This window comes from Grus americana, chromosome 8 (assembly GCF_028858705.1).
Source record: "Grus americana isolate bGruAme1 chromosome 8, bGruAme1.mat, whole genome shotgun sequence".
In the NCBI taxonomy this organism is placed as follows: Eukaryota; Metazoa; Chordata; class Aves; order Gruiformes; family Gruidae; genus Grus; species Grus americana.
In genome coordinates this window covers 29,744,848-29,772,450 of record NC_072859.1, presented here as the reverse complement: position 1 = coordinate 29,772,450, position 27,603 = coordinate 29,744,848, and the positions used below count along the sequence as shown (strand labels likewise).

The window sequence follows — 27,603 nt, the reverse complement described above, 5'->3', positions numbered from 1 at the left end:
TACAACAAATTAAACAAAACAAAAGCAATCCTCCCCTCTTTGAAAGAAAGGGGGGGGAAATCACATGATATCATATTTTGTGAAAGTAGTGTGAACTTGGCAGTTTGTGCAGCAGGACTGGGTCAGTGTGTGGAAACAACAGGCAAGTCTAGATCCATGTGGTCTCCTTGCTTCAGGCCCCAGCTGTCATATGACTCTGACCAGCAAGAAGTCAAGGAAGCATATAAGATGTTCCTTTAGGTCACGTTCTGCAACATGCACTTTATTATGGCAATATGTACTGATGCAGCTTTGATGAAGTGGAACCTACTTAAGGAGCAAGAACTGCTCATCCAGACAAAAAAAATCTCTGTTGACACCAACAGATGAGGTTCTGACTTCACAGGGAAGGGTCTACTACGTTGTTATCTTAAGCGTGAAGTTAGGGGATATAAGCAAAAGGCAAACCGTTCTTGAAGCTTAGGACCTTCAGAGTTTTGATGCAATACAATTGCTTGCTCTGGCTTGTGTCATGGACACGTAGAATCACTCCAGCGATCCCCAAAATCTCCAGGGTGCTTTGGAGAGACAATGCAGCTTTCTGATCCAGCCAACATTTAATGTCAGGATCTTTTCCTGTTGTGCCATGTTTCCTCCTTTTTTTTTTTTTTTTTTTGCAGACATGTTATTAAATACAATACTTTATAATCATATAAAGTAGATTTTTTTTCCAGATAAATACATTCTTCAAACAGAACTAAATGGCAGAAATTTCCTGAGCAAAAATAAACCACATCTCTCTGAAGTTGTGCTAGTGACAAAACATAGCCCTTTTCATCTTCAAAGCACTGTGCAAACTTGAAATAGTGGAATTGTTTTTATCAGGGCTGTGAAGTATGTATTAATGTTCCAGATGAAAGATGGGAAACCAAGAAGAGAGGTTAAGTGATAAAGTTGTTGGGATCAGAGCCAGCTTAGAGTGGAGACTCTCTGGGCTGCCTGGACCTAGAACATGAGATTCATGCTTGTTCACACTTCTGCCAGTCTGACATCTAGTTATAATAAAACTTAGTAAAGTCAGTGGAGATTCACTAGGAATAACTTTTTTTTTTTTAGTCTTACTCATGTGCTGTGGTGCTGCACCATTGAGCAAATAGTCTTAATTATTCAAGGGTAGGTAATAAAATGCAGACAAGAAGCTTTCTACCTGTTGGAAAGAAGGTAAACCACAGAAGCTTCCTGTGTGCTTCACTCTACAACCTGAGACAATCTGCATGCTCACCCTGACAGACCCAGAATTTCATTGTAGTTTATTTGTTATAGATTCTTGTGGTTATATTTTAAACTCAGCTGTAGTTTAAACTCATGCTCATTGCCATGTACAGTATCATAAAGCTCCTGATGCCTGTGTACAAGTGTATACTGTATGTGCTGTGTGGCAAGGGGGTAGGAGGGAGAGGTGAGTGGCTCCAAACTTGAGCTCATGTGCATCGATAAGGCTGGATCATGGGGGGTTCTGATACTGTCTGTGAAACACGTTTATCTACTTGATTTCATTAAGATTTTCATATGAGATGCTGTGCTGTCCTTCTCTACAGCAAAGATATGAATGTGGCCTTGGTGCTACATTAATGATCAATTTATGGATTGACAAGTGCAAGAACATGATACGTTGTGTACAAGAACTCATAATTGATGTTAGTAGAACATGAAAGTCTAAACATCACTCATTTCTGCTAGCAGCATCCATTGCTGACGATGTGTCCATCAAACCATTACTCAGAACATCCTGTGAGTTACAGGGAGCAGTTCGGTAAATGTTTTCAATTAACATCTTAAAAGGGGAGAACTGCTTGGGAGTGCAGTTAAACCTGTTTGGCTTTGCTATTGGTATTGACTGTTCATAGGAAGTGTTTCCAGGACAATGACGTCTCAAGGGACGTTAAAAAATAAAGTGTATTTGGAATTTTCAGGCTTTGGAGAAGCCTCAGCCTGTACACTTAGGAATGGATGTGTGATACTGCAGTGTGGTGAGTTTATGATGGTCTTGATGACTGCTAGGATGGCTCAGTATGTTGTGATGATAAAGTTTGTTTATTCCAAGCACAGTAACATAAGCAGCGTTGTAACTTAACAGTTTTATGTATTTCATGATTCATTCTTGTGAATGTTACAAGGCAAATGAGAAGGAAATACAACATTAGGATGAAACCTGGGATAGCTGAAGTGAGAGATTTTTAGTTCAAAATACTGAGTAGATGCCAGATAAATATGAAAGCATTTGAACCAAATGAAAAAAATGTTGATTTGTATAAGCGACTGTTGTTTATACACAGGTCACCAAAGGAGCACATTATGGAAACAGGCAATAAATTAAGATGAAGTGAAAGCAGGAGATGGGTTGAAAGGGTAAGCCTACCAGAATAATTCAAGCACAACCCAGTCTAAAGGTCAGACTACTGAGTGGTAGCTACTGTTCCCATGAGATTAGGATAGGGGAAGGCAGACCAGATGCTTCCCAGTTCCTCATCATTGTCAAAAAGATTTTTCTTACTAAGGAGCAGGATTACCATCTGCAATTTCAAATGGATGAGAGGGTGGTCAAAATGCAGTACATGGTCTGAAACTTGCTTCAGATATTACTTGTTTTCATAAAGCACTGCCCACAGCTACAGCTGGGCTTGGCAGTCCTTGCCCTCAGCACTGAGTGTATGTCCATTGACGGGAACGAGGGAGGAGGAAGCACTAACCTCAGGTCTCCCTGAATTCGCCAGATTTGCAGTGAAATCTGATTTCTTTGGTGCTCAAATACCTACTGCCGTTAGCAGTAGACTGAGGCTTCTGGCAGCTCTTAAAAATGCGATGTGTCACTTGGGTTCATTTGTGTTGTTAAAAATCAGGCTGTTCACTGCCTTCAGTGCTGCAGAAGGATGGCCTGCCAGCAGGGCTCATAAGACCCCAGCAAAGTTTCTAATGGGCTGTCACAAAGACTGAATATTCCTACATGCCGAGTCCTGACTTGTTTTGTGTGCAGCTGTTTGAGTGAGTTTTGAAAACTCAAAGTGGAGCACAGGTTTCTGTTAGAGAATGATATTGCAGAAGTGGCTAGGAGGGTCTTCCGAAGCTTGGGAGCTGCGGGGTAGTGGGGAGGTTCTCTGTGTATCCTGTCTCCGTCCTTTGGTCATAAGGTTGCACTTCTTGTCCGTTCAATCTTTGAATCAATAGGCAGTAACAGGTAATTGAGCATTATAAACAGTGACCGCCTATGTGTTTATTGGCTTGTAAGTAAATTGTATCTCCTGGAACACAAGGAGATATAACCACATAAGTAATGTTTCTGAGTTTGAGGATGCTTGGAAAGGTGTATTTCTGCTGGATAGGTGGTTGTAGCAGTTGAAGAGTTGCATACTTTCTGAATAACTGAGGATGGATAGTTAAGGCCATAACAACTATGTTGTTTGCGCATGCACACATACGCATGCTAGAAGATTGATTTCCAGCAAGCAGGTTAAAACTCCGCAGGAAGTTTTGTTTTCTGTTAATGGGTTGTTCCCCTTATAAGGTGTAGGCAGTGCTGTTGCACAAAACGGTGACCATCCTCTGTGCTAAAGTTTGCAGCATTTAGTACCTGTTAGCAAGTGTATAATGCTATTTGGATAAGACATTGCCTGAAAAGTTGGCATATTTTTTTGTTTGGGGTTTTTTTTGTTTAAAATCAACATCTGATTTGCCATGCCACCTTCTGCCATGTTTTGAATTAAATCTTTCAAACTAATCAGGAATGAACTAGGTACTTGATCTTCAAAGGGAGTCTTAAAACAAAAGTCTTTAGGAAATGCTGTTAAACATTGTTTATGTGTTTCTGTTTTTCTCATCCTTTCCCCTGGGCAAATATCAATATTCCTTCCTTCTGGGAAGGGGGTGTAAGCTGTGGCAGGTGTTGGCTCTCTGATACATACAGCGGGAGGAGGAAGGAGGACTGAATATTTGGGATCGATCTTTTCTCAGAGTTTCAGATGAATGTGGTATTATTCCATCTCCACAGGCTGTTTGGTGCTTTGACCTCTCATAAATACATTAGAAGCAGCTGAATTTCTTGTGCAGGTAGATTGATTTCTTTCTTGCTCCTTACAATTCATGTGAGAAGGTTTCTAGAGCATCTTACTACTTTCGGGTAAAGGGCTGTATGTGCTCAAATGAGAGAGTCTGGTGTTAGTTGTGTAATGCACAGAAGTTTAAATAAAAATGGTTATTTTGGAGCTAAATTAGAAATATTAAGATATTACCATTTTTAGCCTCTTTCTCGTATGTGCTCGATTTTGAGTTGTTGTCCTTGACATGGAATATATAATAATTCCCTAGCTAGCATGCCCTTGCTGCCCAGCCCTGTGGGAGGGCCTAGAGCAAGCAAGTGATTCCTAAAAGGTTTTAATAATGTATGAATAGCATTAAAGTAAATGCAGGTAGAGTTTTGACCTTTTGAATCTGTAGAATTATAGATGCATGCATTCTGGAAAAGGGGTTGTGATTTATAGGTGCCCTGGGGGCAGGTTGAGAGCATTGTCACTGTTTGAATGCGATGTTATGACGCTCTTGATTTATTATCTTGTCATAATATAGATTGCGAAGTGCTACAGTGTGGGAATGGCATCTCACCCTGCTTCCATCCAGCACCACAGAGCATTTGGTTGGGATGGGAGAGCAGCTGAGCGTGGCTGTGGCTGTTGGCAGAATGGCCAGCTTCGAGACATGTAGGATGCAGCTGCTCCAGATGAGGTTTGCCCCTGCAGAGAGCAGATTTTATATCCCACAGGTGACACATGAATCCTGGCAAGGAAAGATGTGGGGGGAATGTGGAGACTAGCCTGACTTCTTTTCTTTGCCACCTCTTCCAGCTTATTTTGGAGCTGGCAACACATTGCTCCTGAAGAGCAGAGGTTGTGGACTGGTGGGTGTGTGTGTGCTCACTCACATACTTGTTCCACCTTGTTGGGAGTTATTCCTGGGGACACGTGGGGCCCAGAGAAGGAAGCAAGCCATGGGGCAGTGCAGCCACAGAAGGGGGGTTGGGCCGAATGTGATGCACCTCAGCTGCCACTCATTCAGGACTCTGCTGTGTCCTTGCAAGTTTAGAGGGTGGTTTTCATTTTTTGTTTCTTTTTCACTTTCGTTATTATAAAATATTTTATTGATTTATAAAAGATCATCACAAAAATGTAGACTAATAATAAAAGGACTAAACTACAAACTAGAGCTTCATCCTGGCAGCGTCTGCTGCATGAATAAAAAAAGATTCTGCAGTGTGGCAAGTTGTACAGTAAAATCACACTGAGAAACAGCAGTGAAAACAACTAATAAAAACTGACATTAACATCCAGTTTTAAGAATGAATTCAAATAAAGCAGAAAACAATACGTACTTTTCAAGGTGGTGATTGGGAAGGGGATGGAAATATCACTGCAGGCTCTATATTTTCCACAATTTTATGTTTACATAAATCAAATTTAGTCTCTTATTGCTGACTATGGAAAAATATTTCAAATTGTAATTTTGTTGTGTGTGTGTGTTCTGAATGTTTTTATTAATTTTTAGATAATATTGAATCTCTAAGGACAGGCCTGAAGCTGAAATAATTGCAGATTTTCTATTGCTCTGCTATTTAAAAACTTGTTAACCATTCTGGTCTCAAAGCAAAAAAAAAAGGTCCAGAGAAAAATGGACTGTGACTGCGAGGGCAACAGCAAGTATCTATGGCTTTCCACTTTTCTTCTTGTTTTACTGCAGCTAAAACACAGAAGACCAGATTTTGTTCTCCATTTGAGCTTACGTAAATTCAGATTAACCCGTTAGGAGAGCTCTTCCAGGCTATGTTTGAAAGCACAGCATGACTCGGGAAGCAGGAGGTTTTTGTCTTCTGACTTGGATTTTGATCCGTGAGGATTTCTTGAGACAATACAATTTTTGAACAGTGGCCTCTAAGCAGCCAGTAGCCATCATCAGTTAAGTTTTAAATATTAGCGGCTGGTCTCCGTTTGGCCTTGGATGACTTTTGGAGAGGACAATGAGAGTTTGATCTAAATCATGAGCCTGTGTTTGAATTGAATTAGCAAGGGACTCTGTGCTTTCACAGAAAACTGTCATGAGCCTGAAGACTTCTAAGCAACTATTTATAAATTCATCCGTCTCCAAAATAACTTTGTACCCTTGTACATAGTGCATCTGGCTTTAGGGGAGAGTCAAATTTAGTCTTCAGGAGACTGCCAGCAAACCAGTAAATTTTTGCTACACAGGACTGGTGACTGCTAGCAGTCCTTAATTTGGATTTGGGCACTGCTGTGTGTTGTAGCCTTAGACCTGTGGCTTGTCCTTCTTCACTATGCAGCAGCCTTGTAGGGATGTGAGAGGCCCCTGTCCTGCACGTGCAAGGAGCACAACCCCTGCGGGGGGTCTGAGTTGGGTGCATAATTCAGAGGTTGTGATTCTCACAGCCTGAGAGTCCTGCAGGGTTTCCAGGCATTGTATGCATTTACCAAGTTCCTCCTTGATAAACAGCTAATTCCACTGTTGGCAAACCTTGACATAGTGGCTTCCATGGAAAAAGAAAAAAAAATCAGTGTAAGGCAGCTCCATTACATAACAAAGGTTATCTGAAGACACAGATACTCTGAAAGTCCCCTCTGTTCTTTTCTATTCCCAGGGACAATCAACTTATTTTAACAGCTTACTATCAGTTCTGACCCATTTAAAATTCACCTGCCAATTGAATTGTATGACAGGACCTAGTTGACCCAGGAACAAAGTGAAATGTTCATATCTTGTAATGAACTGCCATGGAATGGGAGCTGAGAAGAAAAAAAGGGAAAGAGTAGAATCAGCTTTGTGAGAAACAAAATGTCTTTTCACAAGACAGGGAATAGGGGCTTTCTTACTAAAATATTGTAAGTGGTTTTGTTCTGCTATCCGTTGGCACCTTCACATCCTTGAATCATTTATCCTTTCATGAGAAAGGAAGTTTGCAAGTTGGTGTACATCCGTGCATAGGCCCCTTTCCTTCTTTAATTATTCTGCCAACCCACTCCTGCTTTCTTCCTCTCTCCCAATAACGAGCCGAAGGCAGAGGAGGGAGGATGGGTCAGGCTGTGTGTTACCTGCTTGTGCTGGGCATGTGAATGACTCTGTCCATCAGAAGGGAAATGCCCACTGGCCAGTGGCTGTAGTCTCAAGGAACAGGACTGTTAAGCATATGGCCATTTGGAGAAACTTCTGCCCTCTAAATTTTGCAGCTGCATTTGCTCCATGTTTGATGTCAGTTGGGGTTTGGGTTTTTTGTTTGCTGGGGAGGGAAGTGGTTGTTTTTAGAGATCTGTTTTCATTAATAATTCATTTCATAATGAATTGCTACGTGCATGTCCAGGGATACCTGTTAGGTGATTACCTGACCTGGAATTGAGCTGCTATTGACTTGGCAATGGGTTTAACTTCATATTCATTATTTTGCTTATTTTTTGCCCATAACAGCCAAAGAAATGTGTGAGAAGCAAAGAGCATCAAAGCCAGTGTGCGGTTATTTCCCCTCCGTGCAGATAGACCCTTCCCTCTATGTTCCTTTACCAGTTCCCTTTCCTTTGCTGGAGTCACCTAATGGCGAAATGTGCACATAGCTGAAAAGGGAGAAGTCACCCGCTGAGTAACGATGTTGGGATTGAAATTCCTAATGCCGAGTACTTACTGTAGGACAGAGTCATTAGAACAAAATTATTTCTAACAATAGTAGTTTGTGGTTCTTGACTTCTTTAGGCTGAGGGATTTGTTTTTCTTTATTCCCATTTTCTGCTTTTGGGAAAACAAGTACTTGGTAATGGAGGGATGAGATGAACCACATCACACAGCTTCTTCCTAACAGCTGTTCCTTGTAGCTGTTGCAGAGTAGGGAATCATGAAGATCTTTTTATGCTCTCTTTATTTTTCTTTTCAGAATGAAGATTTTAATTGATTCTGTTAAGTCTTGCCATTATTTCTTAGTTTGCAGGAAACCACTGGTGCTTTGTACATCAATTCCAGTTGGTACTAAAGTTAGTCATGTTCTTGCTGCGAGCTTATGAGCAGGGCCAGGTTAATGTGTTACACCATGTCATAGCCACGTTCGCCTCCCAGTGAGTTAGAAGTGTCTTTGGTTTGTGCATGTGCAGAAACAGCATCTTCTTCCCATGATGTGAAGCAGCATGTATTGGAAAAATCCTTCCCTCTCCCCTCTCAGAATAATTAGAGGGGGCTGTGGCCTTCAGGTAATGGCTGGTGAGCAGGGAAGTTATGGCTGAGCATAGTGCTCTTTCATCTTCCCACTTGGCTTTGATTATTGTAGTTTTTAAGGACTGACAGAGAAATGAGGGACTCTGTATTGTTTTCGTGTACTGACTTGCAGAGAGAATGTGCAACAGAGGTGCCTCCTGTCTCCATCATGCCTCCAGTCTGAGAATGAAGGACTCGCCAGCATAGGGGGAAGAGGCAATTCCTCTCGTTAAACTTCCATGTCCCTGTATCACACACCACTGAGCGTTTAATTACTGCATTGCTGTGACTTCAGCGCCAGCTGCCAGCATGCACTCAGCCTCCTGGAATATGACAAGTACTGTGAAAACAGATCTCGTTTTATTCTTGCATTCAAGATGATGCTGAAACCATTATTTTTTATTTTGGTTTTAGTGCTTCAGTAACTTTATGAAGGACTCTAGCTAATTATTGAAGAGCAGTATGTTTTATCCTCAGAGCTACAGACACTTAAGATTTTATGATCTGAGGCTCTTGAACAAGCAAGCGGGAAAGTGCGCAGAACCTCAAACTGTAAATGCCTGTAATTGAGAGTGAAGGAGCTAAGAAAAATTCTAAGGAAGCTAAGTGTTGGGAATTCACTAATAAGCTGCCAGTCTTTAGCAGTTGTTTCTGCACGTATCATTGTTGAGGGGATGGCGTAGATAGGGCTAGATCTAAGTCTTGCTGTGTTTTTAGTGAAGTTAGAGTTACAGTGGATGTGCGTCAGGCCTAAGGAGTCTGGTGGGAATTATTGTTCATCAAACTGCGTTTTCTCTTCTGAGTTGGTCGCTTTTCAGTGCCCTTGAGCTCCCCTGCTCTTGCTTGCTCACAGTGGCCAACCACTCCAGTAGTAAAGCATTTCTGAATGCAGCTTGATCCTTGGACCTGTTTCAAGCTGCTTCTCCCGTGTTCTAGGTGACCAAAAGGTTTCAGGAAGTCTCATTTTGCTCGGCTGGCCAGGAACCACAGCAGAGCAGAGTACTGAGCTGCATCTGGTTGGGAGTTAAGAGCTTTCTATTTAGACTCAGTTCTGCTGTAAAATGTAGTGTCTCATGAAACCAGGCAGAAGTGAGATGATCAATGCAGGTGTGAGATGTGGCCAGACTGTATTGCTTGGGCTAAAACTTACAACTTGATTTGAAATGGGAAAGGAGGGAGAAGGAGCCGATAAGTTGTTTATGAGATGGAAAGACTGAGGGAAATTCTGAGGTTTATCACCTCAGTCAGCTGCCAGATTCATTTGAGGATGAAAAGATGGTGAGAATGATTGGCAAGTTCTGAATATCCTACTGATCTAGATATTCAGCCCCTTGAAAGCCCTGCAGATGGTTCTGGTAGGGCTTGTCCATTCAGTGGGCAGCTTCTGACAGTGACGAATAGTTGGGAGTGATCTTTTGGGAAATTGGAGTTCAGTATCTCCAGGTTTTTTATTAGTTTTAATTATAATGTTGCCATCAAGGAATGGGTGATTGCTCAGCAAATTTGCCCTGAAACCTCCATTCACCTCTCCTAGCTCTGGTGATCACTCGAAATAAGCCACAGACTGGAGTAACTGTGGGATTTGCAGAGGAAAGCCTGCATGGCGCAGCCAGTTCAGCACATTGTCATTAGAACTGATGACTATCATACTCTGTTGTACTCCTCTTCCCCAGTTGCGCTTACCATCCAAGTAATAGTGGGTTCATGTAGCCCAACATAGCAGTTCAATCCCATTTTTATCTTCTCTTGAGTTGTCACTAAAAACCTAGGTTTCCATCAGATCCAGCCTTACTGTCATGATGACCGCTGTGTGCTGCCTGGCTCCTTCCACAAACAGCAAAGAGTTTACAGAATTTGAGCAAATATAGTCTACTTCTTTTACTGTCAAGTTGAGCATCCAATGAGTTGGATTTTAATTGAAAACCAATTTTTTTTCAGTCTCTGTGACATCTATTTGATCCAAAGCATCACAGACTTTCTGATGACTATGTGCCGTGACCCCTTGGAGTCCTCTCTCATTAGCATACTTCATTATCTTTGGGCCAGCCAGCCAATATCTGTGGTAGGCCCTACAAAATATTTTTCTGAGTGCTCGTATGCTATAAAATGTGAGGGTTTTCTAACACGCAGACACGAAGAGAGTTCTCTTCATTTTTGAAATAAACTCTTCTGGGATTTAATCAATTGCTCCCAGCTAGGCAAGGAAAGGCCTAATAACAGATCATATCCCACGTCGTCTTCTGTGGAATGATCAACATCTCAAGTGATTGTAGCTGCACCGAGAGTCCCACCAGGCAAGTTGGTCACACAGACTATCCAACAGTAATTTAACCTGGCAGGAGAAGGAGAATATCTATTTAAAAGCTGCACTTTATTAATCTGATAGAAAGGACTTCACCTTAGCAAAAGGAAAGGTGGAACAAAGCAGTCAAACTCACATTGCCTTGCTTTTGCCTTTCCACAGTTGAGCTGCTTGCACTTCGTACTTTAATCAGTAAATCCTCTTGTAGCCGAGCAATTGATAAAGCATCGCTGTAAGAGGAAAAATAAAGGCGTGTGAACACTTCAGCAGCACCCAACCAGCTATGTGACTGTGGACAACAGGACTTCTGTGCTGGCTTTCATTTGTGAGGGGGGATCTGTAAAGCTGCCAGAGGGTCCAGACCTCCTGTCAGGAATATTTCAAGAGTCTTGCTAGAGGAATATGGAACCTAATAATAAATTTTACTTATTTATATATCTAATGTAACAAGTAACAACTTAAATGGCTGTTGATGCTCTGGTGGCTGAGTGGTTTATTTCACTTACCTTTTTATCTTTTTCACTCTTATTGTCCCACTGCTTGCTCTCAAGGGATCCAGTTTCTCATTCTCCCACCAAAATGCAGGGCTTTGGGGTTTTGGGGGGTTTTTTGTTTGCTTGCTTGGTTGGTTGTTGTTGGGTCTTTTGTTACAGTCTGCATGAAGATGGGATGGCAGAGTGAGGAAGGAGTTTGGCCAGAAGTCTCTTGGCTCTTGCTGGTCATGAGAAGCTTCAAGTGAAGTTACCTCCTGGTAGAAGCCTAAAATTGAGGGCACTGGCAGTTTTCTCCTGAAAATCTTGCTCTAATTGTTCTGGTCGTAAAGTGTCTGGGACTTTCCAGTGAAAAATGTTCTGACAGGATAAAAAAATTACTGTGTTAGCTTTAATGGGGAGTGCAGCTTTCAGTGTTTATCACCCCTCCTTCCTTCTCAGATTTTGGTCTCTGAGCTTGTCATGCATCTTAAAATTCTTGAAATTATGTTATCTAAGTCCTTAGTTACACTTGCTGAAGCTGTTTACTAACTTAATTTTTCAGGCCAGTAACATAACTACCGCTGTGCTTGGTTTATCAGCATTTTTGCAGTACAGTTTGTGCATCCAGAGCATTTCTTTAGCTCTCTGAGTTTTAAGTTTGCCTCACACATCAGTGCCAAAGGCAAAAGAAAGTGTATTTCTTTTTTCTTCCTTTTTTTTGCAGTTGTCAGAAATAAAACAATTGAAATGCACAGCCCCAGGGTTGTTTATAACCGGGCATCTCTCGGCACCCAAAGCTGCCTGGCTTTCTTATATGTAAAGTTTTGCCCCAACATCAGGACTTATTTATAGTTGATATCCAAGACAAGAAGAAGTCAAAGAAAAAGTCATGTTTCCTAGGGAATGAGAAGCCCTTGCCTGGCACTCGTGAATTACAAGGCTGAACTTTTTTATGTGTGTCTCCTCCTCCTTCTGTTCCATTTTGTTGCTGCATCCAGTAACATTTTTCCTGACTATAGTACCATTGACTCCTGTGATAGTTTCTGCTGTTTACACACTTGTCATTTAAATTGCTGTGATTTAAATTTGCATGCAGAGTTGGTAAGTGCTCAGAGTTTACCGTGGTACCCCAAAGGTAATTTGTATTCTGATTGCTGGAGTTGTCTTGGTAACACTTAGGTGACTGGAAACCATTTGCAGAGGGGAAGTTTCATTCTGATATTGCTCACCGGTCCCAATTCTCGTGGTGACAGGCTGGACGGTGTTTAGTAGTAATGAAACCTTGTAGTTATACTCTTCATAGGGTCTTACCTATGCTGCTATTGAGAAAAGAATTTGGAAGAATATATGAAAATGATTCCTCTGCTTGTTCTTTAATTTCTGGCATGATGAGTGTGGGGATGCTGTCCCTCCTGCTGGAGACAGAATTCTCACCCCTGGTTCTGATGCTACTTTTTAGTTTCTAGAGGGTGCTGATTAGCTGGGGGCTACAGATCATTCCCTGCACTAAGGTGGTAACCACACAGTATTGCCAGTATATGTGATGTAACATACTTAAAAGATAACTTAAAAAAAAAAAAATCCTGTTGAATTAAAATTGTACACATAGATTAGTGTTTTTAGTGTATGTTAATGCTGGGGACCCAGAAAATTACTGAACCATTGCAAGTTTAGGACTCCATACTGTAATGGCTGGGTTTTTACAAACTCCTCTTTTGAACAGTCTAAAAAGATATTGCTGACTTTCTTGTTAAAAAGCGTCTGGCATTTCATTCTGGCTGCCCTGGATAGAAGATGCTGGTACTTTATCACATACAAGGACCCAGTACAGAATGGGCAATGCTGGAAAAGAGAGAAAACATAATACGACAGTCATCTTGGAGACATTGTTATGGTCACTGATCTATAAATCCGTTCGTAGCTGTACTTATGAAAATCACAGTGACAAAAGACTTAATCAGGAGTCAACTATTGACACAAACTCCTGTGTTTCGGGGCTTCTTTTGGTAAAAAATGCCTCTTCTCTAGTACGTATTTAAATCTGGACTTAAATAATACCAATACACTGTTGCAGTGCATCCTGTTGAAAGAGGCTTTTAGAGCTAATCTGAATTGGAGTGGCTACAGTGACTTCAGAGCAGATAAGCTATTTCTCACTCCATCTGAGGGCATGGTGCAGGCAGGTTGAGTATTTGGAATTACAGACTGAAATCTGCGGAGCTGTTCCTACATCATGCAAGAAATGCTTTCTCTACTTTTTGCTTTCTTTCCTATTGTGAATGAACCACAGGAGAATAAGGCCAAAATCTACTTTTGTATTGCTGGAAGAAAGCTATTAGGCTTTGATAGCAGCTTATTTTGACAGTTTTCTCCCTTTTATGTCTCATTAAATATGGTTTCATAGGTTTTACATAGATAAGCCACTGGCCTCACGAAGAAAAAGGGAGAAACACAGAGAGAGGAAAAAAAGGTAATAATCATTGGGAGAATTATATGTACGGATGTCTTGGTCTTATGGTACTTGATCTTTGAGCAGTGTTCATGTGGGACTCCTTAAGCAGTAAAAAGTTCATGGTTCCATAGAACTTTATGTTCCCTTTATTCTCATAAAACACCTTTGGAAATCAGTTCAAAGACACAGTAGACTTTGTTATGCTTGTCAGTCATACCTTCTAATGTATGTTTTAAGATGCTTTTTTCTTACAAAGTCAAGGGAATTGCTGATGAGCGTGACTACTTAATAATGGAGTAAAAAAAGAAAAACTCCTTCTGAAAGTAGAGATCTGTCTGCAGCTGATGCTGCCATACGAGTGACATGGGGATTGCTTATTAAGTTAAACTACACATCCTCCAGGTTTGCTTAGGGATCACCTTGTTACTGATGTTTGCCACAAAGCACTAACAGATGGACTGCTGGGTAGGACTGAAGGCAGAATGCTCTATCCACTCAGCCTGGTTGCGTTTGGCTGGAAGGGGCTTGGTTTCTTAAATTAGGGGAAAACCTTATTCATCAACATCTCCTTGCACAAAGGGGGAGGGTTGTTTGTGTTTAGAGGCAGCAGGCAAATTGGTTTCTCTTTGTCTTGGCCTTCCCGCGCTATCGCCTTGCAACTCCTCCATCTCCAGTGAGAGACTTGCAGTTCTTTTGTTGCCTCCTGCCTATTTCCATGGCAGCCGATCGCACCGTGGCAGGCCCGGGCTGAACGGCGCCGTGTGGACAAGCCGCAGGGAAAGAAACGGCCAAGAGCAAGGGCAAGAATGGAGCCTGTCACTAGGACTGACTGTACGTAATTGCATAAATTCCATCAAGTGCATCCCATGGTTTCAAGCCCCTGGAAGCTGTAAATAATGTGTTTTAATTAACGGGTTGCCAGGAGCTTTAAAGGAAATCAGATTGGACTGAGGGTTGCAGAATTCTGCAGCTGTAGTGGCTGGAGCATACGTGCAGTTTGACTAACTGCTGGTTGTTCATTTTATTTTAATTAAATGACTTAAGGACCTGAAAGCTCCTGCCATCCTCACCTGGGTACCATTGAAATCCATGAGGTATGGAGCTGGGGAATTGGGCAGAACTGGTTGACAATAACAGCAGAGCAGGCTTTGTCTGAAGGCTCGGCAGGGCTGTTACTTCAAAGTGATACAAATCTCAGTGTTTCCTGTATTGTATTTCTTTGTGTGATCCTTCTGGTTTGGGTTTTACATTTTCTGTGCATCCAGTGCAATTGGTGGTGGACAAGAAACCTTTCATTCCTGTCCTGTGTTAGCTGAGCTTTAGGGCTGGTGGGTGAGAAGCATCAGAGGAGCAGTCACTCTTTGCAAACGTATAAAGTACTTTGGAGTGACGTGTGCTGTGGCTGCGCTGTATGAGTGAATCGTATAGCATTTGGTAACTCATTCTGCTGCAGAAATGAGCAGAACGAGCAGCGTAAGGGCCACCGAAGGTGTATTTTTTTTTAATGCCTTTCCCTGTCAGCATCTCCCAGCACAGCCAGGGTTAGAGACTGTTTGTCTCTCTGCCTCGGTTTTCCTCTGTATGCAGTGAGGTTAATGGCGCTGCCCTGTGGCATGGGGATGTGGTGGAAAGGAGGTGTCTGAAAGATGGGAGCTATTCCAGTAGAGGTGGGAGCACGCGGGTACCTCACGCGAGTAGATAAAAGGGTAATGTTGATCCCTGGTGTGGTCCGGCGTATTGACAATCTGCCTGCTGCTCCCCCATGACCTCAGTTCACAGCAACTTGAGAGTAAGGGGCAATGTGCCCGCTAAAAATGTTGACATGGTTCCACCATCTGCTTCTACTGTATTAACTTTCCTGGCTAATTGCATGTGTGATGCTGTGCCACATGGTAGCTTTGTTCTTTACATCAAAAGAGAAAGCCTCTTTATGTTGCCTATGGACCTTTGAACCACGCTTGCCATTGAGGGCCCTGTCAGTGTGACACAGTGGCTGTTGATGTCTTCTTGTCTTGATGATTGTAGAGCTCAGAATAAGTAAGCTTGGTCATACTTGTTAATAGGTTAAAGGGTATTGTTGCATGGATCATAATTTCCATGTTGTGCCTATTCATTTCCCATCCCCAGGGTACTAGTATTTAATATTGCAGTGCACAAAAGCATTTGACAACACATGATGATGGGTGAAGAGGTTTGTGCTTGAATGGAGGAACCGCGTGACTGATGCCTAACTCTTAACCTGACCACTTCACTTAATGTAATGCAAGAGCCCATCCGCTCGTGCGTCCTGGCAGAATATTAATAGACGTTTGTTTGGCGCTGTTCCGCTGTAACAGACTTGGATCAGAGGATGAACCTGCTGTTCAGTCTGAAATAATGCCGGCTTTGGAGACGTTTTTGAAAATGCTTTTGTGTGTGATCCCTTACAATTCCCAGAGCTCTGATTCAGTGGTCTTAAAAAGCAAGATTCCTGGTAAATTAGTCATTGGATGCAATTCATGTTGTCTTTACAGAGCAGCTAACAGAGCTGTAGAAAAGGTATCTTCACAGGTACATACACAGGGACATCTGTGGCACTGGTCTGTCTAAAGATCATTAAAAACCAGGGTCTCTTTTTTTTTAATCATCTTGGATGTTCCTGATGTGTTGCTACCCAATTAATTCAATGCAAATTCCTACACCATACATATTGGTATAAGAATGCTTTTCAGTAGTGTTTATTATAGCACAGGGGTTTCTGTGTATATTTTTTTTCTTCTGTGGCATACCACTTCTTACTTTACATTTTCCATTTCTATTTTTGGTGTCTGAAGCAGTTAAAGAATTCAGGACAGTGAATGCATGGTCAGAAAGGGGAACTTCTTTTAAAATACTCCTAGAAATACATTTTTACTCCAGAAAGTGCCATAATTTTGCTAAAAACAAAGCAAATGGAAAAAGAGGATAAAGCTAAAACCGGTGGATTAAGTTTTTAGAAAAATCCCCACTCCTTTCATTGCTATTGACTCTTCATTCTTCCAAGACGCAGTGGGTGTTTTAATTGTAGTATTTTAGCCTCCCAGAAAAGTAAAACATGGCACGTGGGGATTTTTTTAACTGATAGAGAATTTCTTGCATTTTTCACCCTACAACTTACTGATTAAAGTAGGAAGAGGAGAAAAAGAGCAAACATTGATTCAATATTAAGCAACTGGACCGTGTATAGAAGTGACATAAAATGCAGTGTTGTGTCTAATAAAAAAAAATAAATGCAGCAGACCCAAGCAAAGTAACAGCTTCATTTCCCCTGCTGTTGGCTGCCAAACAGAATGCTCAGGTGTGTTACTACACATGTAATTCCCTAATTGGGAGCACAGACCCACGTCGCCTTTCCTTACTGGCCACCCAGGCGGATTTGTGCATGGGACCTGCAACACCTTCTCAGTCATCCCAGATCTGTTACGCTTCTCTCGTCTCCTCTCCCTGTTTCCTACCAACAGAAGGCATCCAGAGGATTGAGTCTTCAAGTATGTGATATAGGTCATTGATCCTGACTCCTTCAAGAGCCTTTGCTTTTTTCCCTTTTTTTTTTCCCCCTTTATTTTGTAAGGGACTGTGAGTTTTGTGTTGAGTTCTGCTGGGTTTCCAGTGTGTCATTAGACTTGGGTAATTTATATTACAGGTCAGAGATACCTGGACTGTTAGCAACTAACACATTTTTGGGAACGTATAATGCTTGTTCATGGGAATGGTGTGTGTGTTTTACCGTGCTTACAAACACAGAGCTTGCAGGTGTAAATATCAGGTTACTGTTTTTCCACACAGTTGTAGTAACAGTATGCAACCTGGACCCATGCCAAATTCTGCAAAACAAGGCTTAAATGGTATAGATTTCTCTTCTGTCTGTTTTAAGGCTGAGTTGCAGAGGAAGTGACTTTGCCTGCAATTTTTGGGACTCCCAGTGTGTAATCACACTGCTCTGCTTTTGGTGGCAAAGGTGACTGGTGAAATTGCTGCTGCTTCCCAAGCAGATGTTTCATTCTCTCACAGCCTGTGTCGGCCGAGTGACCTGGGCCGCAAAATGCGCACGCAGCTGTGTGTGCAAGGGCAGACGCTAGCAGCAAAATGGCAAACGTGCTGCCAGGGGCGGAGGATTGCCAGAAATGCCTCCTGCTGATTTTAACCCCAAACACAGCATATATCATCGTGCAACTACAGCTGGGGCATAACGGAATTGTCGTAACTGGGTCCGCGCAGAGTTTGGGGCTCCTGGATTTACCTCCCGCGTGTAAACTTGAGTTTCAGCAAACTTGGCTTGAAATTCCGCTGAAGGTGCCATGTTTTGCTTTGATGTACTTTGACCTTACAAGTATGTATACTGAATTCAGGTGATGAGAACTTAAATGTTGTGTCCAAGCTGCGAAAGGCAACTTCCACAAGATGGTGTCTCCCCTGTGAATTCCAGTGTTGTAATGCTTCCATGCAATGGCATAACCCAGGCAAGAACTAGTTACCCTTCAGGCTTTGGGGATGTTCTTTGCAATCCTCTCCACTGGTCTTGGAGATTTTGTTATCACCACCTATGAAAAAGGAATAATACTTTAAAAACATCAAATAGAGCAGAAATCTCCTCTTAAGGGAGGCCCTCCTTTTCCTTGTATCCCTTCTCAGTATTACTTAGTGAAAGGATCTGTGTTCACGTGTCTTGGTCTCCTCCTTTCCCTCCTTTTCTGAATAACTGAAGGCAAATTCAGCCTTAAAAGTATGGCTGTTCTGTTTTCCTGGTGCTTACCTACAAGCTATAGGCATGTTTGTAGGTGGGAACCAAAATTGCTCCATAAACTAAAATTAAAACTTTGGATTTTCTGTCTTAATGTAGTTTTTCACAGAAATGGCCTTCAGTATGTTTTGTCCTCAGGAAGCCTGGCTTTTTTCATCAGGGTTTGATTAATTAACTTCTCTGTGGAGAAGGATAACCATTAATAATTTGGGGGTATCAAGAGTTTTCAAGCTCCATGGACTGCAGCACAGTATCAGCCTGGCTGAAGAGTCTGATGCTTGTGATCCCTCCCAAGTTTCAGAGTCTGGGGAGATTTTCACTCTTTTCACATCTGCCCAGGAACATTTTCATATCTCTGTGACCGTCCTGTTGAACAGCAGTATTTATAGGTGCCTCCTCGAGGCACAGAGCTCTGACTTAGGCGAGGGTTATAAAACCTACATTGAAAACAGACGTCATAGTGTCATGAAAACATCTGCATCCAATTTTGCACAGAGACTACTGAGGCCAATAATTATTCATGGGCTTTGGTTGTGTTTCATCAGGATAAAATATGGCCCCTAGTGTTTAATTCCCAGAAATAGAAAGACAGAATAACATCAAGTGCCTCCTGGGGAATTTGCAGCCGTCTTTCATTGTGAAATAATGTACATGTAGGTGCCACCCAAGAGCTTGTGTCTTGCAACAATGTCTTGCTGCTTGTTAAAAGAAAGCAAAACAAAACCCAGAGCAGACAGACAAAGCTGGCAATTCTGTCAGCAAAAGTCAGTGGGGATGAGCTTTAGTCAAAGAAATATTTAGAAACAAACTGGAAACTCGGAGCATACCAAATTCTTTGAAGGGGTTGTGACTGCAGCAATATGGAGTTCTGGAAACACGTTCAGCTTCCACGGCAGAGTGATGGCTGCTCTTTTCCGTAAAGAGGAAATTTTGACTTGAGCTTAAGATACCTCACTAGCAGCTGTGGCTGAAAGGTGTGGGTCACATCCTCCCCTGTGCCACAGATTTGCTGCATGACTTTTGGCACATCATTTAATGTCTCTGTGTCCATGTACCTGTAACTGCGGACATGCATGACTTGTGCCTTTCAAGTCCTCAGATCTCTTAAGTAAGAGGAGCAAGCTTTCTAATAATCCTTTTGTCCTGTACTTTTGTACTCATATAATCTTTGCTGTAATAAAAATTACATTTTCTGAAGCCTGACCCTGTCTGTACGCTTGCCAGCCTCCTTGTCACTGTTGCTGCTGCATGAGAATGAGCATCAGTGAGATTTTGACGGTGGGCTTGTTTTGACACTAAATGGCAGGTACTTTTTGTGCCTGCCAAATTGCCACATTTCAGTGAGGTTGATCGGTAGCATCCAGAAGTGACTGCAGGCTGAACAGGGTTGTCAGCCTATTTCTGAGCAAAGCCGGGGGTGTATTTAAGATGCTCGTAGGAAAATTTGTCCCTTCCTCTGCAGAAGGACGTGATTTTCCAGTTTACAAAATTGGAAGTGGGAGGTTGGTTTTCTTGTGGGTTCGTTTTTTAGGTTGGGTTTGTTTGGGTTTTTTTTAAACTCAAGAGACTCAGACACTGAGGTGATGTGGATTCCTGGAGAATAGCAATGAGAAGATTGCCACAAAACCTGTTTTTGTACAGCTTGAAAGGTGACATGCTTTATGAGCGAATCTTAAAAAAAAACCTCAAACCCAAAACAAACACAAAAGCAACCAAAAAACCAGCAACTGCGAAAGCTAAAGGAGAAATGGAGGGAGCAGATGTTGGAGAGAGCCTTGCCTGAAGGAGTGTGGAGCATGTTCCTCTGACGCAAGGCAGCGCTTCAGGTCTCTGCCCAGGCTGTTCCCAGCTGCGAAGCTCCCCAAGACAAAGCTCCAGAGCTCTTCCAAAGCCTGTGAACTCCAAAGGAGAACTTGTCTTGAATACCCAGGTAGTACATTTTACAGATCTCCAATGCCCTTGAAGGAACATGCCAGTCCAAGTGGGTCATTTTGTCCTTGGATGTTCTTCTGGGATTCCTGCTTTTCCTACTGGTGAAGCATGGTTTGCAGGAATAAACGCTGCATTCATTAGACCAATTTGTATATTTGGAAAAAAATAGAGCTACTTTTGAGTGTACATCCCTGTAAAGTCTGAAATGACAGCAGCAACCTGAAGACAGGTTGGGGAAAAAAATTATTCATTTTTGCCTTGATTACATGAGTAAATTTAGCAATGAAGGTATGCATTGTTAGTTGAAGTCACTTTAATTTCATACATGCGAACGAAATGCTGTTTCATGGTTCTGTGTTTTCCATAGGTTTCCGTAGCTTGCAATTGGGTGCTGACATTTTCCTCACATTAAACTCAACATTATACATGAAAATGTATTTAAATAATTCTAAATAGGGGGCTTACACATATTACTATTTAAAATGCTCAAAGGTGGATACCTTTGCTACTAATGAAAATCACAGGTGACAGCTCTTTTTCTCCTTTTAATTGATTTGATTTTGATTGATCAGAAAGGGCTAGCTTAGGCTCAGTAGCTGCATGTCGATGTTTTGGTTACTGTAATAGCAGCTTCAGGCAGTCCTGAACCCTCTGACTAGACTTCTCAGTCAGGCATTGTTTTCTGGAGCTGGGTCAGGGGGTCTTGGGGAGAAGTTTTTTAAAAATATATTTCTGGTGGAGTATCAAAGGGACTGTGGTCTATGTCTGAACACTGGCTGTTTGAGGTGATCTGATTAATCTTGCTTTATAAATGTAATTGCCTGCTGAGATGGCAGCATCAAAAAAAGTGGCCAGATTCAGAGAGTGGTTAATAATCCCTTCCATTACTTCAGGGTGTCCTTAGTTGCCTGAAAATTAAAAGGACTCGACAGTCCGCATCCACTAGGATTTCCTGACATTTCAACTCTCAGATCTTATCTGTTGCCATTTTGTAGCTGCAAAACAACACATTCCTGGGATTTCCATTTTCATCCTTTGGTTATGTAACCTGGCCAAAGGATTTGGGATGAATACCACAGACTTCTTTTGAAGGGCAGGGATTCTGACAAACTTAGTGGTTGGGGCTCAGTCTCCTGCTCCAAGAATTTGCTGTGTTTGGGAGTATATATCAAGTTTGCAGTGAACAAAACTTCAAATAAAAAAAAAAAATATTGCTTGTTGCTGGGAATTTTTGATTGGGAGTGGCATTTGCAATGTCACGGTGACTCCGCGATCAGGAGTGGACTGAGGTTATAAGCTGAAGGCGTTTGCTGTCAAGGTTTGTATAGCCCGGAATCTCTCTCAAGCCCCTACAAAACTCATTGGACCAAGCAAATGGTTCAACTGGAGTGAATTTTGCTCACTGTGAGACTGGATTAATTGAGGTCCTCAAGAAGTGCAGAGTGAGCCATAATAATGATGTATTTTGTTCTGGGAAGAGCTAACTTGTGTCCTGTGTTACACTCCAAGCTGCCATTGGCACCTCTTGGGGCTGAGTGATGGTGATAGTCTGTGTTAAGCTCCTGAACTCCTGTGATGCTGCTTTTCTTCTCATATGGAGTCTTGTCAGTGGCTCTGATAAGCCAGTGATCAAAGTTGCCATTGAAGTTTCCTAGCATGAAATGAAACCGTTTTATGAATTTCAATTTTTCTTTCTGGCCTACCATCATCTTCCAATTCTCACGTCCTACAGGGTTCTGCTATTTTACTGCTGCAGAAGGATCACAGCAAAACTTTCATTGTGTGGCCTTTTACTTTATTTTATTTTTACAGCAGCTTGGGTGAAACTAGTTTCTGCAAGAAAGCTGAATACTGGCTGCAAATGAGAACAGATACACAGTTTGACTGGAGGTCTGGTGTTGATTCAGAAGTTAAAATAAGAGCAGGATCTGTGTAAAGGAATGAGGGTAGTAGAACAAATGAAACCAAAGTTTTCAAAGGTTTTAGTGTCTGGGGGTTTTGCTCATTTGGTTTTTTTAATCCCTAGCTGCTGCCTCCTCTCTGCAATAAAAACCTATCTTGGGTATGAGATACAGAAGCTACGCGGCCTGGGCTGGCTGGCAGCACATGCCGAATACCAGCCGAATGGCTACTTTCTGCCCTCATCTCCCTCTGCGGAGCTGTAATTTTGATTGTTCTCTATTCAGCTACCCATTTTATGAAACTTGTAGGAGTAGACTTATTTTTCACATCTTTCCCTCCTTTCAGAATTGGTGGAAATTGGCCACCACAATATACAACCCAGAGAGTGAACAAAACCCATAATCTAAAAATCCTATGTTTATAGCCTGTTATTACTGCATAGGGGTTCATTCTCTTGGAGGGGGGAATCTTTGTATTAACTGTCCTTTACAGGCAAGCTGTAATCAGAAAATGTGCTTTTTGTGTGTGCTTTTACATCACTATTGCTGTTGAACAACTACAGCTTTGATCACAGAACTGTTGATGATAAGAGAGGAAATATATTCACTCTGCTCTTCAGCTGTGTTTAGGAAAATTAGGAGTAGCAAAAAATGAAACTATTGTAGAGTGGTGCATTGTTTAGATTATAGATGTGCAAAATAGGAATAAACAAGAGGCATGAATTGGAAATTGAATCACAGAGGGTCTGGTATCTTATAAAGAGTAACTGTAAAGATGTTCCTGCCCCAAAAAGCGTCTAGAACTGAGGCAAAAGTTAAGTGAGGTTAAATGAAGTGACTGAGGGCTTGTGAGGGTGGTGGGAGGATGTTGGGTTTTATTAGAAAGAAGAAGAAAGAAAAAATCCTGGACCTTTCAATTAGATTCAGATACCTATTTGGCTTTAGGGTCAGGGATTTGACCTTTCAGAGAGGGGTTTTTTTGGAAATTAGAAGTCACATTTAGATCATTCAGTCCCTGCTCCTACCTAGTACAAGATTTGTTCCTTTCAGTATATATTTATTTCTTCCTTCCAGTCTAATTATACATATCCCCAATGATTGCTTTTGTTATTAATTCCCCCTATAAATTCATATTCTAAACCAATCACCCTGGGTTCTCTTCTTTTAATTTGCTGCAGGGATGAACCCTGAATCCTTACTTGCAGTTCACGATAAAAGATGTGAGTAATGGAAAGGAAAAGGGTATTTTGTGAAATGAGGGACCACATTGGTTTGATGCAGTTCAGTTTAAAATTCAGTGTGTTAGGGTATTTTTCTGTCATAGCTGGATAAAGTTGAAACCTTTTTCTCCCTTGCCTTTCTTCCTGGGTGAAGAGAAGCAGGAATTGCTTCCTTTGACCAAGCCTTCTTCTGGAAAGTTGCCCTGGCCAGGGCTCGTTCCCCGTGGAGGCTGAGCCCTGTGGTCGCACAGGCGCCAGCTTCCACCCTGGAGTTTCTGACATATCTGTCCGGCTGCAAACATGAGAAAGGAAAAGCAGGTACCAAAGGCAAATCAAGCAAGAGTCAAAAGAAAGGTAGTCTCTTTGGTGTCACTCTCTGCATCCAAGCAGTGGAGGAGATGAAAGGCTCTGTGCTAGCCGCCTCTTTTCTTGTTCCAGGTATCGGTTTGCCCCCCGAGGAGCAGAGGCGCAGGGATGCTGTGACTACTTACTCTTGTTTGTTTATGTTCATTTTGAAGAGACATGTGAGCGGAGCTGCCAGGGCTGCTTACGGCAAAGGAAATGGATCTCAGGGGAACAATTAATTTTGCTTGGCTATTTCTGAGCCAGGTGAAACCATAAAATGAACCTGTGTCATCCCCATTGTCTAAAAGGGATGTATTTATTTATTTTACATTTTAATGCACCACTGACAATTTATGTTGTGAGCCTCAATGAATTTTTAATAGAGAATTGATAGAATAAAGGTGTATAACATGGGGGCTTAATAGAAAAGGTTATCGAACTTGAAAAAGAAAAAGACAGAGAGCTGATATTTTAATTAACTTCTCCCTGCTTGTGTTGTGATCCCAGAGACATGACGATTGAATGCCAGAAGGTGAATCTGGAAATAAAGTGATTCCAGTCTTGCATTAGAGGTGAGAAATGAGACAGTGCTTCAGTATTCTTGCAGTTCAAATCTGGTTGCTGTTTGTAAGACAAAGCAGAGTTTATTGGAAATAAGACAGTCTGCAGAGCTGTCACCCAATGTGTTGGAGAGTAACAGTAGTGAAAAGTAATAGCAAATAAAATATAGTATATAAAATATAAATAATAAAAAGCAGAAACACCAAAACCAAAGAAATAATAAAGTAAATATAATCATCATAGAAAGGTTTGAGCTCCCCCTCTCTTAATCCAGCTCCTTTAAGAGATTAGACAGCTTAGATTCAAACAAAGGACCAAATACATTTGTATCCTGCTGATTTATCTGGCACCGGACTGTTGGACCTTTGGGTGTGCGTGTGGACAGGGATGACGCTTTTTGGTTAGGCCACCACTGATGAGTGGTTGTGCCCAACTTCATTTTGTAAAGACTAGGCGCACTCGGAGAGCACATTAACACCTTCCAAATGACACTCCGGGACTGTCAGTAATGCTTTTCTCCCCCTTTTGTGAATCCTGGCAATCTATTAATTGCGCTGCCGAAGAGCAGCGTCAGGGGAACAAAGCAATCAGTGCCACCATCTGCTGTGAGCAGGTTGGCCATGTTGAAGGGAATGCCTGTTACGCTCCTCTCTGTGGCTGACCCCCTTGCTCGCACTTGCGTCCACATGTCCCAGAAATAACAGTGATCAGAGTGTTAGACTGATGGAAAAAGGGGACGTTTAGTTTGAGGTGGAAAAGTAGTTGTGTTGCTGTCTGGATCTCTAGAAAATGAGTCTAAGGACAGTTTTCCTATGGGATGCAAGACATTAGGACATTGAGAGAGCTAGTATAAAACTAAATACAGTTTAAAAATTAAGATTCTAATGTCTCCAGTATTATACTAGTCTCCGCTCTCTGGATGAACATGTGATTTGTAGATGCCATAACCTTCACCTAACAGCAGATACCAACGTTTTACCTAGTCAGCTTCACAGCGAGCAGGGGAGGGCTCTGACTTTGCTTGTCCATTCATATCCCATCTGTATCTGGTCAGAGTTTCCGACCATTAAATACATCAGATTAATTAAATCAAACTTACATTAAATCAGAAGTGACACTCGATAGTTTCACAAGTTTCAGGTTTCTAACCAGAGGTGTTCAGGAGAAGGGTTGTTCCCTCTGGTAATGGATGTGCAATGTCTTTGGAAGATCAGGCTGGATTATTAGTATGGCTCATCTCTTGTAAAACTCTTGGTCTATATAGGGTTGGTTTTTTCCTATATTAGTTCGTAATATCTGGTTCTGAATGACCAAAGAGAAAATTGTCTCCCCCTGCCCCCCGAATCTGGCTCATTTAGCAACAGAAGGGGCGTAAATGTATGTTCTCTTTGTAAAGTGCGTCCTCAGACATTGTACAGCTGCTTAGTGATGCTTCGCAGTGTTTTCCTGCTGGATGCCTGTTCAGGGAAGCTGCCTGTTTTGTGTATTAGGAGTGCTTGATTTCAGCCATGTAGACCTCTCCAGTACCTCACACAGTAATGCTCAGTGTTACCTGTGTGACCTATATTCAACATGGCTCCCTCCCTGACAGGAGCTTGTGTAAGAAAAACAGAAGGGGGGGAATCAAACTCTGGAGGCTTATTTGTTGTGTTTAATGCTTTGAAAATGTTTACTGGAAGAAATATTGATGTAGCAATGATGTGTGTGCATGACTTTTATCAGGGAATAGCTATCAAGCTCAAACCTCACTATGAGGGCGGCTAAGCAATGGAACAGATTGCCCGAGGAGGTTGTGCTGTCTCTAGCTTGAGAGTTTTTAAGTCCAGACTGGGTAAAACCCAGAGTAACCTCGTCTGACCTCAGAGCTGACCCTGTCTTGAGCAGGAGGTTGGACTTGATGACCTCCTGAGGTCCTTTACTACCTGAATTTTCCTGTGATCCTATTAGGTTGTGAGCAGCTTTGCAGAGGGAGGAAACAAATCTTCTCCCGCCACCACTTGCTATGTAAATTGATCCCTAACAAAGGTAGATGAGTCTTGCACTTCGAGGGTGGAAACACTGAGCCTGAGCCGTTGCTTAAGATTCTTGTGGAGTGGCTTTTCAGTTCCTAGCAGAAAAGCCACTAATGTCACTATTGCAAAAGCAGTGAGTGACTGGTGACGTTGCTGAAGGGGCCAGATATCTGTAGATTTCTTTCTGCTGCAGTGAGAAGATGCTAATTTGTATTACAGGGCACTGGTTGTGCTGCGCCACTGGCAGATAGGAATAGACCAATTAATTACTTGAGTTCATGTCTTGCATCTTTTTCAAGCCCTAGATTAATGCAAGCAAAGCAAATTGTGTGGAGTGGTTGACATTTAATGAAATGATTTTGAGTGTTTGGAGGAGTGCTTTATGAGCATTACTATGCTGACAGATGTACTAAAAAGCCGTGAATAGATTGCATAGATAAAAACATTATTACTTAGATTATAGTACTCCAAAGGTGAGACTTATTTGTCTTACCTGTCTGTAAATCATGCAGCACGCTTTCAGTTCCATGTAGGCAGCAGCATTTTGAGTAAAAGCCTTAGAAAATTATTTTGAAACGAACATCCCTGGTTTTTGAATGTCTGGAAAAAGACATGAAAGAGTGAATCTGTGTTAAATAATGGAGAGAGAAGAGTTCTAGCGAGAAGAAAAGCCCATCTTTGGTACCTGTTTGACCCTGTCATGAAGAAGCAATGTTTAATGTGAAATGAATCCTCTCAATACAGGGCAATCAGTATCATCCGTAGTGGGATTGGATGCAATGGAGGTCTTCTGCACTGCTTATATTCATGTCAAGCACTTCTTTCTTTTTTTTCTTGTAGCAAAGAAAACTTGTGCCGAGTCAGATTTCACTTGTGACAATGGCCACTGCATCCCAGCGAGGTGGAAATGTGATGGTGAAGAAGAATGTCCTGATGGGTCAGATGAATCAGAAGCAGCATGCAGTGAGTAGCACAAAAAGTGGTGTTTCTCAGACATGTCTTATCAAAGCATAGAGAAACTGGAGGTGCTATTCCCAGCACTTACGGGGTGATCTGTCAACTTTTGCTTCTGTTAGAGCAGAAATTAAAGACATAAAGATTTAGGTCATTCAAATCAGATGGTTTCCAAACTTTCAAATGTACCAATTTTCCAGACTATGATACAGGCAGTGCTATCTAGTGTGTATTTCTGTCTGTAATGGAATTGAAAACATCTCTAGCTCTGTTACAGTCTATCTGGTTGCAAAGCTCATGATCAGCAGCAGTGCATGAAGATTCACACTCACCTAGGATCAGGCCTTTTGGACGTGCAGATTTGCAGCATTTTGCATGGTAGCGTATTGGGATTTATCATCACTGCAGACAGCACTTCTGTCAT

General features: G+C 41.9%; 1 protein-coding gene across 3 annotated transcripts in view; it reads left to right on the top strand.

The window, feature by feature from the left end:
• The window catches only part of LRP8 (LDL receptor related protein 8), a 194,880-nt gene that overhangs the window by 89,110 nt on the left and 78,167 nt on the right, over positions 1–27,603 (top strand). For all 3 annotated transcript variants that reach the window (XM_054834206.1, XM_054834205.1, XM_054834207.1), the window contains one exon: positions 27,066–27,188. In XM_054834206.1, the coding sequence (XP_054690181.1) occupies positions 27,066–27,188 (123 nt within the window). The remainder of the gene's footprint in view (positions 1–27,065; positions 27,189–27,603) is intronic.